We start from the raw sequence: 20013 nt of genomic DNA, 5'->3' as shown, positions 1-20013 counted from the left end.
CATTCGGCCCAAATCCCTCTAAATCTTTGCTGCTCATTACTGATCCAGATGCCTTTTAAATGTTGTGATTGTATCAGTCTCCAACACTTCCTCTGGCAGCTCATTCCCTCTGTGTGAAAAAGTTTCCCCTTCGGTCCTTTTTAAATCTTTTCCCTCTCATCTTAAACCTAAGCCCTATCTCTATAAAGGTTACCCTTCAGTCATTGCATTCCAGGAAAAATAGCCCCAGCCTATTCAATTTCTCCCCACAGCTCAAACCGTCCAAATCTGACGACATCCTTATAAATCTTTTCTGCACCCTTTCAAGTTTAACAATATCTTTCCTATAGCAGGGATATGGAAATTAACTAGCGAAGAGTAAAGTCCTCACTGAAGCATCATTTCACATTTGCCATCTTCTGACAAAACATTCATAGATGGCTGAGTAACTAAACAAGTTCTAAGTATCTGCCATTCTTTATTCGAAGAATTTAAAAACGAAGAAGAAATAATAACAGCATTGCAAAACAGGTAATTTGGTACATCTAAAATAGCTGAGTGGAACTTTTGTCCAAAAACCTATTTTGACAACTGCAGCAGGACCTGAGTCTGATGAATGCATCTCGCTGCCGTCCAATAGATCCATCAACATGACTAACACAGCCCAGCTGATTACTTGTTTAAAAACCATTCGCATGAGAACAGAGGGGATCTGCTGACCCTTTCACCCATTAAAGAACAAGGGGGTGAGGACATCAAAAAACAAATTCAAAAAGACATCTGCTTTAGAAGAACACTCAAGCCAAGAAACAAATTTCTGTCACAACTGATGTTGCACCAGTCATGCTCAGTGGAAATACAGTCTTTGTTTCATCTGCAACACTCATACTGATTTTCCCTAACGTCAATTACCACTGTACAATCCACCAGCGTTTCGCAAAGTTAGAATATTTTCATGTAATGAAAATTGCTTTCAAGACTGTAAACTCAATTTGAGTGGGTACCCTTCAGCACCACTTCTTTAAATCATTACTTGACAAACTTAAAGCTGCCTGCAGCAAACTGATCATGCTTGTGGGGTAGTAATTCAGTAAAGATTTTTAGATCTGATGCCTGAAGTTGTCATTTTTCTTAAGTTAAGTAATGAAGTTTGCATTGGACTGCCAGATGTGTTGCTCAACTTCGGGTTCCTCACAGACAAAAGAGCTGAACTGTGAAATGTAGGGGAAGGAAAGAGACTTTACACGTATAAATCAGTGCTGTAAATGCATCCGAACTGAAACTGGGCCTGTGATTCTCTTAATTAAAAAAACAAAATGCTGCAACACTTACCAAGTCTGGAGGAAGTAATGGGAAAGTAAAATTAAAGACAAAGAAAACTGGTTCCACCCAGGAAACTTCTGTGCACACCTGAGCAAGTTAGTGAAGGAATTCAATCGGCAATTTCAGGAATTCGATGCGATGGAACAAATAGCCTTGATTGTCTCAAACCCATTCCTTCAAATAAACACTGGTGGGTCAGCTACAAAGTCAGTTGGGTACTGATTTGCAAGATAGTGAATTTAATATTAAGATAATTACTATGGAAAATGATATTGAACTGAAAGATGGATCAAGGCACAGTGACTTTTGGGAATTTGAAAACAGAGGTAAAAAAACACTATCACCTTTAAAGAGTATGCTTTGACTCCACTCCATCTGTGAGGCAGTGTTCTCCAAAATGAAGAAAATCAGGTCCAAGTATTACATCCACCTTACAGATAATGGATCAAGGATCTCTTCAAGCATTCATAAGATATACTGAAGAGGGAGTGTGAACTGCCAGAGGTCATGGTACTAGTGACACAGGCAGGAAGAGTGACTCGGTCCTGCAAGGAGATTCAGAGGGGCCATAAATTGAAAGGTATGACCTCCAGGTTGTAATCTCAGGATTACTTTCTGTGACACATGGTAGTGTAGCAAGAGATAAGAAGATAGTAAAGCTTAACACATGGCAAAAAATCTGTTATGGCTGGAGGGGGGGGGTAGGAGTGGTGGTGGTGGTGTGGAGGAGCTGCACATTTTTGGATAATTGTGATCGCTTCCAAGGCAGGTAAGATGTGTACAAAAATAACAGGTTGCATCTTAACTGGAGGGGCACCAGCATCCTGGCGGGGAAGCTTGCTTGTGCAACTCAGGTGGATTTAATTCAATAAAGCGGGGGGGGTGGGAACTAACGAGGTTAATAGGATAAACAGGCAGAGGCACTCTAACAATCATGGTGAGGCTAGGAATCATGAAAGAAATAAGGGGGTTAAAAGTCGGAGTAAACGATGGAGATGAGGCTCGGTTTTATCAGGAATTAATAAGTAAAATTGGTCAGTATGGAAAGCACAGTGCACAAGAAAATAGAGAGAGAAAGACAAACCAGTAGAACTTATTTTAAAACCTTGTACCTAAATGCACGCAATATTCAGAATAAAGCTGATGGCACAAATAGACACAAATGGGTATGAGCAGATGGGGATACTGAAATGTGATTACAGGAAGATCAGGACTGGGAGTTAAATGTCTAAGTTAAATATTCCAAAATAATGTGGATTTGCTTTATTGGTTAAGGATGACATAAAGGCTGTAAAAAGAAATGATATTGGGAGTAGGGACCAAAATGTTGAATTCTACTCTGTGTAGAAATAAAAACCAAGGGAAGAAACCCCTTGGTAGAAGTAATTTACAGGCCTCCGAACAGTACTGCCAAAATAGGGCATTGTACAAATCAGGAAATAATGAGAGCTTGTGAGAAGGGCATAAAGGAAATTGTGGATGATTTGACCATGTATATTGATTGGATTAGACAACTTGGCAAGGGTAGCCTCAAAGAAAGGTTCAGAAGGTGTATTAGGGATTGTTTCTTAGAGCAAGATGTCATGGAGCCAGAGAACTGGCTACTTTAGGTTTAGTATTACGTAAAGAGGAAGAATTGATAAATGGTCTTGTAGTTCAGGATCTTCTTCGAAGGAGTGACCACAACATGCCAGAGTTTCAAATTCAGACTGAAAGAATAAAGGCAGAGTCGCATATGTACTTTCAGTGTTGGGCAAAGGTAAGTGTACAGGAAGGAGTTGGTCCAAGAGGACTGGGCAAAAACATTAAAGGGCAGGACAGTTGACAACAATGGCAAATGCTTAGGGAGATTCTAAATACCTTTAAATTAAAAGTATATTCCTGAGAGGAAAATGAATTGTAAAAAGCTGAAAAATCATCCATGACTTAACAAGGAACAAGGATAATAAAGGCAAAAACTAGGATATATCATACTGCAAAAGTTAGTGGCACTCTGGAGAATTGGGAAACTTTAAATGTCAGCAAAAATACTAAAAACAAAATCAGAAGATCCAAGATAAACTATGAAAGGAAACTAAGAGAAAACATAACCACTGATACCAAAGCTTCTGTAAGGAAAAGAATAGTGCAAGTAAATGTTGCCATTTTTGTCCTCTAAAGGGCCAATATAATAATGAGAGGCACTGAACCAATATTTTGTCTCTGTTTTCACAGTGGAAAATAATAATTTATTCTCTAAAACTGCAGTTCCTATAGAGGAACTTGGTGAAATTGCTAACAGGGTGAAGGTATTAAATAAACTGATGGGATTAAAGACACGGGGCGGCATGGTGGCACAGTGGTTAGCACTGCTGCCTCAAAGTGCCGGAGACCCGGGTTCAATTCCTGTGTGGAGTTTACACATTCTCCCCGTTGTCTGCATGGGTTTCCTCTGGGTGCTCCGGTTTCCACCCACAGTCCAAAAATGTGCAGGTTAGGTGAATTGGCCATGCTAAGTTGCCCGTAGTGTTAGGTGAACGGGTAAATGTAGGGGAGTGGGTCTGACTGGGTCGCTCTTCGGAGGGTCGATGTGGACTTGTTGGGCCGAAGGACCTGTTTCCACACTGTAAGTAATCTAATCCCTGGGGCCTGATGGCCTGCACCTTGAGTGGGGAAGTTGCTGAGGCGAAATCATAAAGGAGGAGACAACTGAACGCTTGGAACACCAAAGTTCAATTCACCAGTTATCATCATGGTTGTACGGAGGGCGAGTCAAGCTGAATAAAGTTGCTCGAGTTCTTTAGAGGAAGTAACCAGCAAGGTGATTAATGGGGATCCAGTGGATATGGTATATCTAGACTTCCAGAAGGCATTTGACAAGATGCTGCATAAAAGACTGATCCAGAAGTTAAATCCAAGACGGTTAGGTGTAGAGTATTGGCTTGAATAGAGGATTGGCTGACTGACAGAAAGCAGAGGGTCAGGAAAAATGGGTCCTTCTCTGGACGTCTTTTACATGAACTGCAGAAAGCGGGTATGCTGGTATAGTACATAATAAGAAAGTCAAATGGAATCCTGGCATTTATTGCAAAAGGACTAATAAAAGTAAACAAGTGCTGTTACAATTACATAACATATTGGTGAGACCACATCTAGAGTACTATGCCCAGTTTTGGTCTCCTTACTTGAAGAAGGATGTGTTGACATTGGAGACAGTACAAAGGAGATTATGCACATTGATTCCTAGGGATGAAAAGTCTGTCATGAGGATCAGTTAAGTAGCTTGGGCTTTTCCTTGCTGGAGTTCAGAAGGGGGGTGAGGGGAGTAAGTAATCTGATTGTGGTATACAAAATGCTAAAGGGATTGATAAGGTGGATGTTGCACAGAAGCTCCCCCTTGTGGAACACTCTAGAATAAGTGATCTCACAGACAGTAGAGTGAGAGGAGGTAGTTTCAAAATGGAGATGAAGAGACTTGGAGGTGCCGATGTTGGACTGGGGTGGACAAAGTTAAAAATCACACACCACACGTTGTAGTCCAACAGCCGAAGAAAAATTCCTTCTGAGAGGGTTGTGAATCTTTGGAACTTACTGCCCAGAGTGCAGTGGAGACAGGATCAATCAACAGATTCAAGGCAGAAATAGATAAGTTTCTGATGAAAAGCAAAATAAAGAGCTTTGAGGACCTCGCAGAAAAGTGGAGTTGAGACCAGAATAAGATCAGCCATGATCATGTTAAAAAGCAAAGTGGGCTCAAAGGGCTGAATTGCCTACTCCTGCTCCTAATTCCTATGACCATTTAATGAACTGTTTAAAACTAGTTGTCTTAAATTACAATCCGGAATTCAATGCACTAGCAGATAATGTGCAGTCCAGAGGTCACATTCAGACTTGGTGAAAGCTTTAGATTTATGTGGCACTAAAAATTAACTTTATTGTATATTTTCACTGGGGTAGATGCTTGGTTGCACTTAAATTCCAGAAGTGATTTTTTTGCTAAAGGGCAAAGGTAATATCCGTAATATCTCCAAAACTGCACTCAACTACTCCAAGTGCAGTTAACTGAACTCCAGAATGATTGAAACACGCCATCACTATTCCTGCACTAAATTCATCTGCAATAAAATCAGACATGAATTTCTCCTTGCAAAACGGATAAACTCCATATTATATTCCAGCTGCTATGCTCTTTCTTATTCTCAAAGCCTGTCCAAATCCATCCTACATCTTCCTCACAACACATTCTCACTTAGCTTCATACTTTGCATAAATTAATTTGATTCACACTTGAAAATCATCGGCGTATATTCTGAAGAGCCAAGACCCCAACTACTGCTCCTTAAAGTACCCCATTCACAGCCTGGCAATAGGAGAATGGCTGACAAACAGTAGGGATAAATAGTCAATCATTAATCAATGCCAGAACATTTGCAACTATCCCATGTGCACTTGTTCAATAAAGGTGGAATTAAACCACTTCATTAAAATAAACCAAAACTGCAGATAATAGAAATCTAAAACAAAAACAGAAAGTGGAGAAACTCAGCAAGACTAGTAGCATCTGTGGGCAGAAAAGCTGAGGTTGCATTTTGAGTCCAGTTATCCTTCATCAGAATCAAAACAGTAAGGAAATGGTGGTAATTATGCTGATGATGGATGGGCCAATGGGGAGAAAAGGAGTCTAATAGATGGAGTTAATGCCCACAGAGAAAGAAAGAGACAAGCAGACAAAGGGATTGCTGATAAACTGAGAAAGAGATAAATGCTGAATGTGTGCTAACAGGAATTGCCAATGGTTGAAAATGACTGTGCTGACGGAAACCCATATTCAACAAGAGTTGGCATGTGGGATTGGGTAACAAACCTGGAGGAAGGTGTTCACGCTTTGAAATTATTGAACCCAAAATTAAGTCCTGAGGACCGTTAGATACCTAGGCAGTGATGTGGTGCTGTCCTTCCAGGTTGCATTGAGCTTCACTGGAGCACTGCAGCAGACTTGAGACAGAAATGTTAGCATGGGAACAGTCTTGTGGTTGGGCAACTAGAAGCTTAGGCTCATTTTTGTAGATGAAGTGGTGCTGTTCCATAAAAGCCATCACCCAGTCTACACTTGTCTCCCCAGTGTTGAGGAGATGCTGAATCATTAAACAGACAAAACAGTAAGAAAAGAATGAAAACTTATTCTAATATGGGCATTTTTTCAATCAATTGAATGCTTTATCATAATCAGGTTTATTGAGGCCAGGACTGTACAATAATTTTAAATGGAATTTGCTAAATGCTTGAATAGAACTGATTTTAAATCTGAGAGAGGAAGGTCAGTTCAGTGGACTGAAGCTGATAGGTCTATATGAACAACTTCCTCTGGAATCAGGTACGTTAGCTAAATGGTTTCTTCCTATACAGGAATAGGAATGACCTTATGCGGCCTGAACCAGACATTTACTAAAGTGGATACTAACAAACTAAAATTAAACACACAAATATCCATACCTGTAAAAATCCATGGGCAAGAATTGATTCTGCTTGATCCTCAATCCAAGCTAGAGGCGCCGATGAAGGAAGAAATTCCAATGGCTACAAAATAATTGTATCATAATCAGCTGAATTGGCGATCACAATTATTGTTTCTTATGTGCATAAAATGCAATCTACGAAAGTTCACAATTTTGCAATTTTACCTGAGTCTTCAAAAATATGGCCCACTGAATGTTGGAATAAAACTAAGTACATAAAGGGATATATATTTGTGACATCCTCTAAAATATGTTGGTCAGGGAGACAGGATAAAGTTACAGAAAAGGCTGGAAAACTTTGGCAGGTCAGACTATGAGATCAACTGTCTGTAAATGGAGGCCTTTACTATGGTCATCAAAATGGAAATGGTTACTGCTTTCCTCGCCCTCTCTTCAGATGCTGCCTGACCTATTGAGCTTCCTGAAAGCATTTTCTGATCCTATTTCAGATTTCCAGAATACACAGCATTTTGCTTTCGAGGCATTTCTGAATTTAGGTTCTAACTTGATAAATTCATAGAATGGAACTCTCACATTTAGTGCAAGAAAAAGAGAAAAATTAAGAATAATTTTCCAAATAAAAATACATTTATGGTCCAAACTTCTCAACATAATAGTAAATATTTACTTCCAATGTATAATTTTAGGCAGGTGAATTACTTGGTCAATTGAGTACAACATGAAACTGAAAAGTTAGCAAGACAAGACTTTTATGTGCATCCAATGGTGCTTTGTTTATTCACAGTAAAATGATCTTAACTACTGCTCCAAAGTGAAGTGTGTGGGGAAAAAAAACCTCCTCTCTCCTTTAATGTCAGCAGCAAGCAGAGTTGTTATGATGCAGGGACTGCAACCTCCATAAATAACCTCTCAGCACTCAACACAACATAGGCAATAAAAAAAAGAGGCCATTCCCTGAAGACTACAAAAGCTGCTTCTTTACCAAAAAAGTGTGAACATAAGTTTCTCAATCTCAATGCCAGAATACAGAATTTAGGTCAGTTTTTCAATAAGCATATGCAGTTAATCCAAGTTTGTGAGCAAGAGCACTTTGTGCACAACAGCATTAGAAGCAAAGAAACAGAAACAAGCCAAAATGATTAGAAATAATCGTCAGCAAGAGAAGGCTGGATTAAGTAGTCTTTGCATTCAGCTTAATCATACAAGCAATGCGATCTTTACTTTTCCAGTTCATACAATGTTTAAAGTTAAAAATCACACACCAGGTTATAGTCCAACAGGTTTATTTGGAACACTGCTCCTTCATCAGGTGGTTGTGGAGAATAAGATTGTAAGACACAGAATTTATAGCAAAAGTTTAGAGTGTGACGTAACTGAAATTATATATTGAAAAGACCTGAATTGTTTGTTTCGTCTCTCTTCTTTTAGAATGACCATGTTGGTCTTTCATTGGTCTTTCAGTTCTTTCATAGGTAAATCGCAAAACTTTTTTTAAATGTTACATTCTCAAGTGAACTTTAACGACTGGTGTCATGTCAGCCCAGATAATGTATTGAAGGTGTTAGCTTCCCTGTGTGGGGCTGTCTGTGCCACAATGGTCAGACTGATTCTAATCTTAAAAGCGGATTTACAGTATCTTACATGGATTCATGGAGTTTTTGAGCAAAGTAAAATGTAAGTCTACAAGTACAAATTCACCCACAAACTTATATGTGTATGTGTGCATTTGTTGATTATGCGTGTCTGAGAGAGACTGTGTGTGTGTGTGTGTGATTGGAAAGGGGTATAAGCCTCTGAGAGGGTGTGTATGGGAGTCTATGTGTGAGCATATGAGAGAAGGTCTGCGTGACTGTGTCTGTCTGTAGGAGTGTGTCTCCCTCTGTAGTAGTGCACGTGTGTCTGTCTGTCTGCGTCTGTGTGTATAGTGCAATGGGGTCACCTGTAGTGTGACATGAACCCAAGGTCCCGGTTCCCAGCAAATCATGCTATGTTTAGAGTTTGATAACAAGTGATCTATTGTGAGGCACGTAGAACAGAAATCAGTGCAAAGTAAATAGTTGTTGTGTGGAAAAGCTTGTAAAGGTTTCTTTACTACAGTGCAAACAAGTTGACTGGTAGATGCTACCACTACAATACCTCTTCCATTGACTGAATGGGCTCTTCTGCGGAAACCATATGATCTACATCAGTTTCGTTCTTGGGCTTCAGGATTGGGCGGCAACAGACCATGGTGACACTAACAGGCAAATCTTTTAGTATACTGACAACATCCTTGTGGCTCTGACCAAGGAGTGGTATTCCATTCACCTAAAAAAAAGCAGAACCAAATTAATTCTACAATAAATACTTAACTAAATATATATATATAAACATATACTTATAAATTGTTTTAATATATAGAATCCCCACAGTGTAGAAACAGGCCATTCTGCCCAAGTCCACCCCAACCCTCTGAAGAGTATTTCACCCAGACCTATCCCCCTACTCTAAGCCTGTAACCCTATATTTTCAATGGCTAATGCACCTAACCTATATATCCCTGAACATCATGGGTAATTTAGCATGGCCAGTCCATCTCACTTGCACATCTTTGGACTGTGGGAGGAAACTGGAGTACCCGACAAAAAACAGTGCAGACATGGGGACAATGTGCAATCTCCACACAGTCAGTCACCTGAGGCTGGAATCAAACTCGGGTCCCTAGCACCGTGAGGCAGCAGTGCTAACCACTGGGCCACCCTATGTTAACTGGAATACTAATACTTATATTTTTATCTTAGTTTTCTGAATTTATTCAACAATTTTTAAGCTATGTTCAACAAGTTTAATATTTAAAACATTAATATTTAAAACCATCAACTGCAGGAAGGCCAAATGCTAAACTGCAAGGATATTGATGGTGTGGTATTGCCAGAGAATTTAGCCGAATTAATCAGAGATCACAAACACAGATCGGCCTGAGAAGTGGCAAGGATTTATTTAACAAACAGTGTTATCATGGAAGAGATTTGACCCCACTGAAACAGTAAATGACGGGCTGTTCAGAAGGAACCATAGCTTCTTCCTGAAAAGAGAAAACAGTGGAGTTTTATACCCTTACAACAATGAAGTGTGTGAGTTATGAGACAATGGTGTGAGTTGTATAACAAAGAGAAACAAAATTCATTCATTGAAAAGATTCAAGTGTCCAGTATCTGACAAAGATTTTCTTAATTGAAATGGAGATGCCGATCCTTGGCTGGAGTAGGTGTTAGTGGGTTTCATCCTGGTATCAATGTGTTAATATTGTTGAGGGGGCAAGTGAAGTACCCTTGGTGCCTCCTTGTCTGGGTACTCTTTGTGAAGACTCAACTCCTAGTCGGAGCAGTTGTATCCTAAGGATATTAGAGGTGGTTGGGCTATTGTGGAGTGGGAGGCTCATTATCAGTTAATCTGAAGAAGTATGTTCTCTTGGTCTGGGGCTGGATGAGTCATGTCCTGAGGTGTGTGTGATGTCTGGGGTGGCTGGTTTGGCCAATTTGAGGCATTATGGTTAGGCTCTGTGACTAAGCAACACTCCTGCGTTGTCTGTTTTGTGGCCATGTGATGGAAGGTCGGGACTCGTATTTTTGCCCAGAGGTATAAATAACTGTTCCTTTTAAATTGGAAGGTATGCTGCCCTATGAAATAAAGACTGAGCCATTTAGATTCTCTGTACTTTTGAATACAGAGGAAAAAAACTGTTTTAAAGCTGCGAAAAATAAGTAGCTTTCGAAGGGATGAAACACCATTTCAAAAAAATGTGCTTTGTTACACAGTATGTGACAAAGCCACAAAGACGAGACTACATCAATTCATTCTTCCCTCCCCCATTTAACTAGAATTCTCCATAACCATTCAGCAATTTTTAAATTTATAACTTATTCTATTAGTTTAAACTCCGCAATTTAAACATTTTAAATAATGCATCCGAGATCATGTAGGCGGCACGGTGGCACAGTGGTTAGCACTGCTGCCTCACAGCGCCAGAGACCTGGGTTCAATTCCTGCCTCAGGCGAGTGACTGTGTGGAGTTTGCACATTCCCCCCTTGTCTGCGTGGGTTTCCTCCGGGTGCTCCAGTTTCCTCCCACAGTCCAAAGATGTGCAGGCAGGTGAAATGGCCATGCTAAATTGCCCATAATGTTAGGTAAGGGGTAAATGTAGGGGTATGGGTGGGTTGCGCTTTGGCGGGTCGGTGTGGACTTGTTGGGCCGAAGGGCCTGTTTCCACACTGTAAGTAAACTAATCTAATCTAATCACATTATCTTTTACAGCAACATTATTAATCTTTACATTAAACGGCAAAAACAACAGACTCCATCAGTATGGTCTTGTATTTTGAATTTTAAACCATTTACTAATTGTGAGTTGATTCTGGTCAGTGTAGATGAATCTTTCTTTGCTATTATGATAGACGTAGGCTTTTGAGTGTTGAAGAGCCAATAACAATCTCAAAGTCTCCTTTTCTATGGTAGTGTACTTTCTCTAGTACAGTTAGTTTCAGTGAAGACTGCTCCATTGACTTCTCTATACGTAACTCATATAATTGCAATTTGAATACCTAAGTCATTAGCATCAATTGCCATTTTAAAAAGGTTTGGAAAAATTAGGATACCTTCAGCTTCTCCAAGGTTGTCAGTCAAGTATTCGACTGACGTACTTCTTTCCTTAAGATTGTTAAAGAAACACAGTTATTTCCAGAAAGCTACACACAAGTTATTGGAAAATTACAGACTCTTATACATCTTATGATCCCACATTGTGTTTTAGGGATAGGGTATTCCCTGACAGCCTTAACTTTTGTTTTCTGGGCAAACTTGGCCTTGAGTTAAAAAGGAGCCAGAGGGAGGGTCTTCCTGGATGAAGGGGGACCCCCAAGGGAGCACAATAGGGCCAGATCGAGGGGGGTCAGATTGCCAGAGGTAGCAGCACAGACGTATATAGTTAAGAGGGAGTTACCCAGAGTCCTCAACATTGAGTTTGGACTCCAAGAAGACTGACGGCATCATGTTAAACACGGGCAAGGAAACCGCCTGCTGATTACCATGCACCCTCCTCACTCAGCTGATGAATCAGGACTTCTCCATGTTGAACAACACTTGCAGGATGCCAGAAGTACAAAATGTGGTTTCAAAATCTAGGTTTCAATGTCTACCACCAAGCAGTATTAATCGGGTTGATTGGGTCGTAAAGGACAAAACTGAGAGACTGGGTCTATAGCAGGTGATATGGGAACTAACAAGAGGAAAAACATACTTTACATCATCCTAACCAATTTGTCTGCTGCAGATGCATCTTTCTATGACAGTACAGGTAAGAGTCACCATTGCACAATCCTTGAGGACATGAAGTCCCATCTTAAAATGAAGAATACATTCCATTGTGTTATGTTGTGTTGTCACTGCACTGTACTAAAACAGACTTGGACAGACTTCAAACAAATCTAGCTACTCAAAACTAGACATCCATGAAATAGTGTGGGCTATCAATAGCAGCAGAATCATACTCCGATACATCCTGCAACCTCATGGTCCAGCATATCCCATATCCTACATTCTCCCATTACCATTAAGCCAGGAGATGAACCCTGGTTCAATGGAGAGTGTAAGGGGGTGTGCCAGGAGCAACACAAAGCATACCAAAAAGATGTCAACCTGGTGAAGCTACTAACAGGTCTACTTCCATGCCAAACAGCATAAGCAGCAAGTGATAGACAGAGCCAATTGATGCCACAACTAATGGATCATATTTAACTTCTGCAGTCCTGCCACAATCAGCCAACTATTCACAGTCCTGTAAATAGTTTGTTTCATAATCAGGAAATGACCTATCGTTGCAACTGAATTGCAATTAACAAGTCAAAATTCCACTGTATTTTCTGCAAAGTCTGTACAGGCCTGTTTTGTACTTGTTTTATTTATAAATTATGAATAAAGTATATTTTTGAAATAGAAAAGGGCTATCAGGAGAGAGCTGTTTGCTAAATAGTAGGTAAGGTCAAGTAAATATTTATGACTTTTATCACATATTTTGTTAGATCATTTTGTGGTTCATAGTTTCTAAGGACTTCATTTTGTAATAACAAGGAACAGTTTTTTTTAAAAAAAGGCCCTTGAGAAATTGCTTTCATTTGATATTCAACATCTTATAAAAGATTTACATTAAAAGGGGTAAGTCTTGGTAGGAGAGCCCTAAGCCACGCTCCTCCTGTTCAGTATGGGAAGCCAGGCACATTTTCAATGCTTTGGACCATCATTTGTGCAGCAAGTGTCTTCAGCTGCAATTTCTGAAAGCACATCTTTCAGAGCTGGAGCATTAGCTAGGAACAATGTGGAGCATCCACAAAGCTGAGAGAATTATGTATAGCATGTACAGAGAGAAGTGGTCACAACACAGGGTAAGATTCTACAGGCAAAAAGTGAATAGGTGTCCACCAGGAAGTCTAAAGGGAGGAAGACAATGCAGGAATCACCTTTGACCATTTCTCTGTACCACTTTGGATACCACTGAGGGGAATGGCTCCTAAGACAAAAACTGCCAAATCGCCTAAGCCAAATCTGTGGCACAACAGTTGGCTCTGCTCCACAGAAAAGGACGAAAAAGGTATGGAAATCCAGGAGGTATTGAGGATTCAATTTTAAAGGGAATATACAAGAGTTTATGTGGCTGTAAACAAGACTCCAGGATGGCACCTTACCTCTGTGGTCAAGGATGTTTCAGAGCAGCTACAGGACATCCTGGAAGGGGAGGGTGAACAGCCAGTGATGGGGTACACAGTGATATCAATGACATAGATTTGTTAAAAAGTAATGAGGTCCTAAAAGTAGAGTAGAATTAGGAAGCAAAGTCAAAATAAGATCTCAAAAAATAAGGTAGCGATCTCAAGATTACTAACAGGGCCACGTGCTAGTTAGAGCAGAAATAGTAGGCATATATCAAACATAGAATCACAGAATCTCTACAGTGTGGAAATAGGCCATTCAGCCCATTAATTCCACACTGACCCTCCAAACAGCAACTCACCCAGACTGACACCCCTGCCCTATCCCTATAAGGCTGCCATTCCCACGGCTAATCCATGTAACCTGACACCCTTGGACGCTATGAGCAATTTAGCATGGCCAATCCACCCAACCTGCACATCTTTGGACCATGGTGGAAAACCTGGAGCACCCAAACGAAAACCACTTAGACGCGGGGAGAATGTACACAGGTAGATCGTTTTCAAAGGCTGGAATTGGGTCCTTGGCTCTGCCACAGCAGCATTAATCAGTGAGTCACTGTGACACCCTCAGTCAGATGATCACCAGGGCTAAAGTGATGGTGTGAGGGAAGAGTTTCAGATTCCTGGCATATTGCGACCCAGTACAAACTGGACAAGTTACACCTGGGCGGGACCAGGACTGATGCCCAAGGGGAAGCAATTGTCACAATGGTTGGGAAGGATTTAAAGTAAAATGGCAGGGGAATGGAATCCATGTAAAGAGTCAGAGAAACAGAAACCAAGGACAAGTACAAAAAACAAAGGGAATAAAACTGATGGACAGACAAATCAAAGAACAGATGCAAACAAGGTCACAATAAAGAAAAAAAACAGTAGGAATGGAACAAGAAATGTTAAAAAATGGGTTTAGGCTTTGCACCTGAATGCATGGAGCACTCAAGTGGAGGAATTAATCACACTTACACATCTAATTGGGTGTTATATCGTTAAGATTAACAAGACATGGCTGTTGGGTCACTAGAGACGAGAACTAAGCATCAATGGGTATTCAATGTTTAGGGAGTACAGACAAAAAGGAAAAGGCGGTGGAGTTACATTATCAGTAAAAGACAATATTAAACACAATACTGAGGAATGATATTAGCTCAAACACGCTGACATTGTGTGGGTAGAATCAAGAAATATCAAGGGCAAAAACATTAGTCGGGGTACTGTAGTGATGTTGGGAATGGCATTAAATCGGAAATCAGAGATGCATGCGGTAAAGGAGAATCTGTAATTATGAGTGACTTTCAACTGCCTATAGTTTGAGTGAACCAAATTAGTTATTTACAACAAAGAGGAGGAATTCCTGAATGTGTAAGTGGGATGGGTTCCTGCACCACTATATTGAAAAACTAACGAAAGAACATGCCGTCTTAGATTAGATAATATGCAACGAGAAAGGAATAATTGGTAATGTAGTTGGGAGACCCCTTGGGGATAAGCAGCCATAATATCAAAAAGTTTTTCATCAAGCTGGAGTGTGAGGTCGTTAAGAGTGAGACTAGGATTATGAATCATAAGGGAATTTACAATATTATGAAGCATGAGCTGGCTATGATGGACCAAAAAATATCACTGACAGAAATTACATTGAATGTTTGTCATTGCTAATGCAATGAGTGAAATTGGTAAACTACAAAAAATATTTATTTCTGTCTGGCAGAAGAATGCAGATGCGAGTAATGACTAAACCAATGGTTACGAAGAAGCTAGATATAGTATTAGATGCAAAAAAAGTATAAAAATTGGTAACACAAGAACAACAGACCTAAGGATTTCTGAGGAATCAGCAAAGGAGGACCAAGTGATGGATTAAGAAGGGGAAAATACAGCATAGGGGTAAGTTTGCAGGGAACACAAGAACTAACTGTAGAAGTTTCTATAGACATGTAAATGAGGAAAAGGACTGGTGAAAACTAATACAGGCCTCTTACTGTGAGAAATCGCAGAATGTATAATAGGAACGAAGAAATGGCTGACAAACTAAATTCATACTACGTTTCAATCTTCAGAAAGGAGGACATGAATAATGTACCAAAAATGATAGGAAACACAGGGTGAGAGAGGAAGAAACTGAAGCAACTCTATTAGAAGAGAAATTATGTTGGAGAAATTTATGGGATTTAAGGCTGATAAATCACCAGGACCTAGTAATCTACATCCCAGAGTACTTAAGGAAACAATAGACGCATTACTGATCATCTTCCAAGATTCTTTAAAGTCTGGACCAGTACCTACAGGTCAGATGGCAGCTAATGCAGTTATTTTAAAAGGCAAGTAGAGACCAGTGAGTCTGACATCAAGAGTGGGGAAGAGTCCATTATTCAAAATTTGTAGCAGAGCATGTGGAAAACAGTGAGACACAGGCAGATGAATTTAGAAAAAAAGAAATCATGCTTGACAAATCTACTGAAATTCTTCAAGCATGTTACTAGCATAGTTGATCGGGAAGTCAGTGGATGTGGTTTATTTGGACTTTCAGAAGGCTTTTGACCAAGTTCTGCGTAAGAGATAAATGCATAAAATTAAAGCTCGGAGGATTGGGGTAGTGCATTGAGATGTATAGAAAATTAGTTGGCAGACATAAAACAAACATAGGAATAAAATAGGTTTTGTCCTGAATGGAAGGCAGTGAATAGTGGCGTACGAGGGATCGGCACTAGAACCCCAACTATTCACATCATATGTTCATGATTTGGATGAGGGAACAGAATGTAATATCTCAAACTGTGCAGAAGACACAAAGCTGGGTGTAAGGGTGAGCTGTCAGGAGGAAGCAAAGATGCTGCAGTATGATTTGGACAGGCTGACCGATTAGGCAAATACATTAGATGGTGTACAATGCAAATAAATGTGAGGTTATCCATTTTGGTAGCAAATATAGCAAACAGATTATTTCAATGGCTGTAAATTGAGAGAGGAGACCTGGATACCCTAATACACCAAATGCTGAAAGCAAGCTGATAGGTTAAGGAGATAGTAAAGAAAGCAAACTGTATGTTGATTTTCACAGCATGGTAATATTGCAGTTATACAAAAGAGGTATTGTTGGAGTTGTACAGAGTGTTGGTCAGGCCACAACTGAATACTGTGTGCAGTTCTAGTCACTTCACTACAGGAAGGATGTGATAACACTGGAGGGCGTGCAGAGGAGGTTCACCAGGATGTTGCCTGGGATGGAGGAATTGAACTACAAGGAGAGACTAGATAGGCTTGGATTGTTTTCTTTAGAGCAGAGAAGATGGAGGAGAGACATGATTGAGGTGTGTAAGATTATGAGTGACATGGACAGAGTGAACAAAGAGCAATTGTTTCCCTTGGCTGAGGGATCAATCACAAGAGGGCATAGTTTGAAGGTAAGGGGCAGGAGACTCAGACAGGATTTGGGAAAAATCTTTGTCACTCAGTAGGTGATGAAAATGCATTACCAGAGAAGGTTGTGGAGGCTGGAAACCTTACAACCTTTAAGACGAAAATTTGGATAAGTACTTCAAATATCATAACATTCAAGGATATGAGACAAGTACAGGAAATTGGGATTTGCCAACTTTTAATGATAGTTATTTTGGTGCAGACTAGATGGGCTGAAGATCCTTTTCTGTATTTTATGAATCTATGATTTGATACAGGAATAAGGATATCTATCTAGCTGCAATTATACATGGTATTGTACGCCAGACCTAGAATACTGTGTAGTTTTGGTCTCCCTTATTTGAGAAAGCATGTTCTTGCTACATAGGGAGTGCAACAAAGGTTTACCACATTGATTCTTGGAATGGCACACTGACATGCAATCAACTTGGGTGGCAACTTTAAGGGATCTATGTACATGGACTCCAAGATCCTACTGTTCCTCTACACTGCCAAGAATCCTATCTTTAACTCGTATTCAGTGTTCAAATCCAACCTTCCAAAATGAATCACTTTGCATTTAACCAGGTTGAACTCCATCTACCACTTCTCAGCCCAGTAAAGGATGTTGCTAGGGTTGGAGGATTTGTGCTCCAGGGAGAGGCTGAACAGGCTGGGGCTGTTTTCCCTGGAGTATCGGAGGCTAAGGGGTGACCTTATGAGGAGCATGGATAGGGTAAATAGACAAAGTCTTTACCCTGGGGTTGGGGAGTCCAGAACTAGAGGGCATAGGTTTAGGGTGAGAGGAGAATTAGTTCAGAATGTATTCACTGGAGTTTAGGAAAATAGGAGTGGGGACAATCAAATAGAAACCTGTAAAATTCGAACAGGAATTCGACAGCTTAGATGCAGAAAGGATGTTCCTGATGGTGGGAGAGCCCAGAATCAGGTGTCATTGTTTAAGGATTAGGGGTAAACCTTTTAGGACTGAAGAAATGTCTTCAATGGCGAGCTTGTAAAATTCATTTCCACAGGAAGTGGTTGTGCATTTTCAAGGAGGTAGATATAGCTCATGGCTGAATGGATCAGGAGATTTTGGGTCGGGTGGGGTGGGGGGAATGGTCATGATCATATTGAATGGTGCAGCATATGTACTTTTCAGCCATACTCAAATACCTGAAATTACAAAAAATAAGGAAAACAAACAAACAAGCAAAATTTAATATTACCTCTAATAGCTCATCTCCACTATAGAGTTTCCCATTACATCCCACAGGTCCCTCCGGGAGAATGGAACGTACATAATGATGCCCAACGGCAGCTTCCAAACTTATACCAAGGCCACTACTTTCACTGAACTTTGTTACTTGAGTCACCTGGAACAAAGGTATAGCACAAGCCATTATTTTTGATTATCTTCAAGAAATTCCAAGCCAAAAGTGAATGATTGAAACTAACTAATGTTGTACAAATTGTAACATTTTAGAATATTAGCACAACTAGTTGTCTATGCTTTGGGTGTCAAAAGTTTTGATGACCATAAAGCCAGTCATTTCTTCACTTTTAGCTTCTTTATATTATTTTTGTTATCTACTTAACTTCATTAACTATGAATAATAGTTCAAAAAAATTACCATAAGGGGCATATCATCTCCAATATCATACACTTACATTGTAATGTTAATTAACAGATCTCAAAGATACTTCACAGGAATGTAATAGAACATAGAACAGTACAGCACAGTACAGTCCACGATGTTGTGCCGAGCATTTGTCTTAATTTAAGATCAATCTAACCTACATACCGCTCGATTTACTGCTGCCCATGTGCTTGTCCAGCAGTCACTTTAATGCTCCTAATGTCTCTGACTTTACAACGATCACTGGCAGCGCATTTCACACACCCAGTACTCTCTGTGTAAAGAACTCACCTCTGACATCTCCCCTATACCTTTCTCCAATCACCTTAAAATTATGACCCTGCATGAAAGCCATTTCTGCCATGGGGAAAACTTTCTGACTATCTACTCCATCTATGCCTCTCATTACCTTGTACACCTCTATCAAGTCACCTCACTTCCTCTTCTCTCCAGTATGAAAAGCCTTAGCTCACTCAACCTCTTTTCATATGAAAAACCCTCCAATCCAGGCAGCATCCTGGTAAATCTTCTCTGCACAATCTCTAAAGTATCTACATCCTTCCCATAATGAGGCAACCACAACTGGACAAAATAATCCAAGTGTGCTCTAACCAGAGTTTACAGACCTGCAGCAAAACCTTGCAGCTCTTAAACTCAATCCCCCTGTTAATGAAAGCTAAAATACCATAAGCCTTCTTAACAATGCAATCAACTTGGGTGGCAACTTTAAGGGATCTATGTACATGGACTCCAAGATCCTACTGTTCCTCTACACTGCCAAGAATCCTATCTTTAACCCATATTCAGCGTTCAAATCCAACCTTCCAAAATGAATCACTTTGCATTTAACCAGGTTGAACTCCATCTACCACTTCTCAGCCCAGTAAAAGATGTTGCTAGGGTTGGAGGATTTGTGCTCCAGGGAGAGGCTGAACAGGCTGGGGCTGTTTTCCCTGGAGTATCGGACGCTGAGGGGTGACCTTATGAGGAGCATGGATAGGGTAAATAGACAAAGTCTTTAACCTGGGGTTAGGGAGTCCAGAACTAGGGGGCATAGGTTTAGGGTGAGAGGAGAAAGATATAAAAGAGACCTAAGGGGCAACTTTTTCACGCAGAGAGTGGTACGTGTATGGATTGAGCTGCCAGAGGATGTGGTTGGAGGCTGGTACAATTGCAACATTTAAGAGGCATTTGGATGGGTATATGAATAGGAAGAGTTTGGAGGGATATGGGCCGAGTGCTGGCAGGTGGGACTAGATTGGATTGGGACATCTGGTAGGCATGGACAGGTTGGACCGAAGGGTCTGTTTCCATGCTGTACATCTCTATGAATCTATCTGTCTCCATTTTGACAAAGCAGAGATGAGAGAAGGTGAGGTTAAGCTGGGGTTGCCGGGAAGGGTAAGTTTTCCCACTTCAAAAGGGACTTATCTCGGGAGTCGGGCCTCCATTTTGATAGAGGGGCGAGAAGAGAA

General features: G+C 40.4%; 1 protein-coding gene across 23 annotated transcripts in view; it reads right to left on the bottom strand.

Moving 5' to 3' along the window:
- LOC140487612 (multiple PDZ domain protein) overlaps nt 1–20013 on the bottom strand; it is a 359969-nt gene that overhangs the window by 212504 nt on the left and 127452 nt on the right. For all 23 annotated transcript variants that reach the window (XM_072586923.1, XM_072586922.1, XM_072586963.1 and 20 more), the window contains 3 exons: nt 18128–18274; nt 8895–9065; nt 6775–6858 (listed from right to left, as the gene is read on the bottom strand). In XM_072586923.1, coding sequence (XP_072443024.1) covers nt 6775–6858; nt 8895–9065; nt 18128–18274 — 402 coding nt within the window. The remainder of the gene's footprint in view (nt 1–6774; nt 6859–8894; nt 9066–18127; nt 18275–20013) is intronic.

This window comes from Chiloscyllium punctatum, chromosome 2 (assembly GCF_047496795.1).
Source record: "Chiloscyllium punctatum isolate Juve2018m chromosome 2, sChiPun1.3, whole genome shotgun sequence".
NCBI classification, from domain to species: Eukaryota; Metazoa; Chordata; class Chondrichthyes; order Orectolobiformes; family Hemiscylliidae; genus Chiloscyllium; species Chiloscyllium punctatum.
The sequence above is the reverse complement of the archived record's forward strand: the minus strand, read 5'-3'. Positions and strand labels throughout refer to the sequence as shown.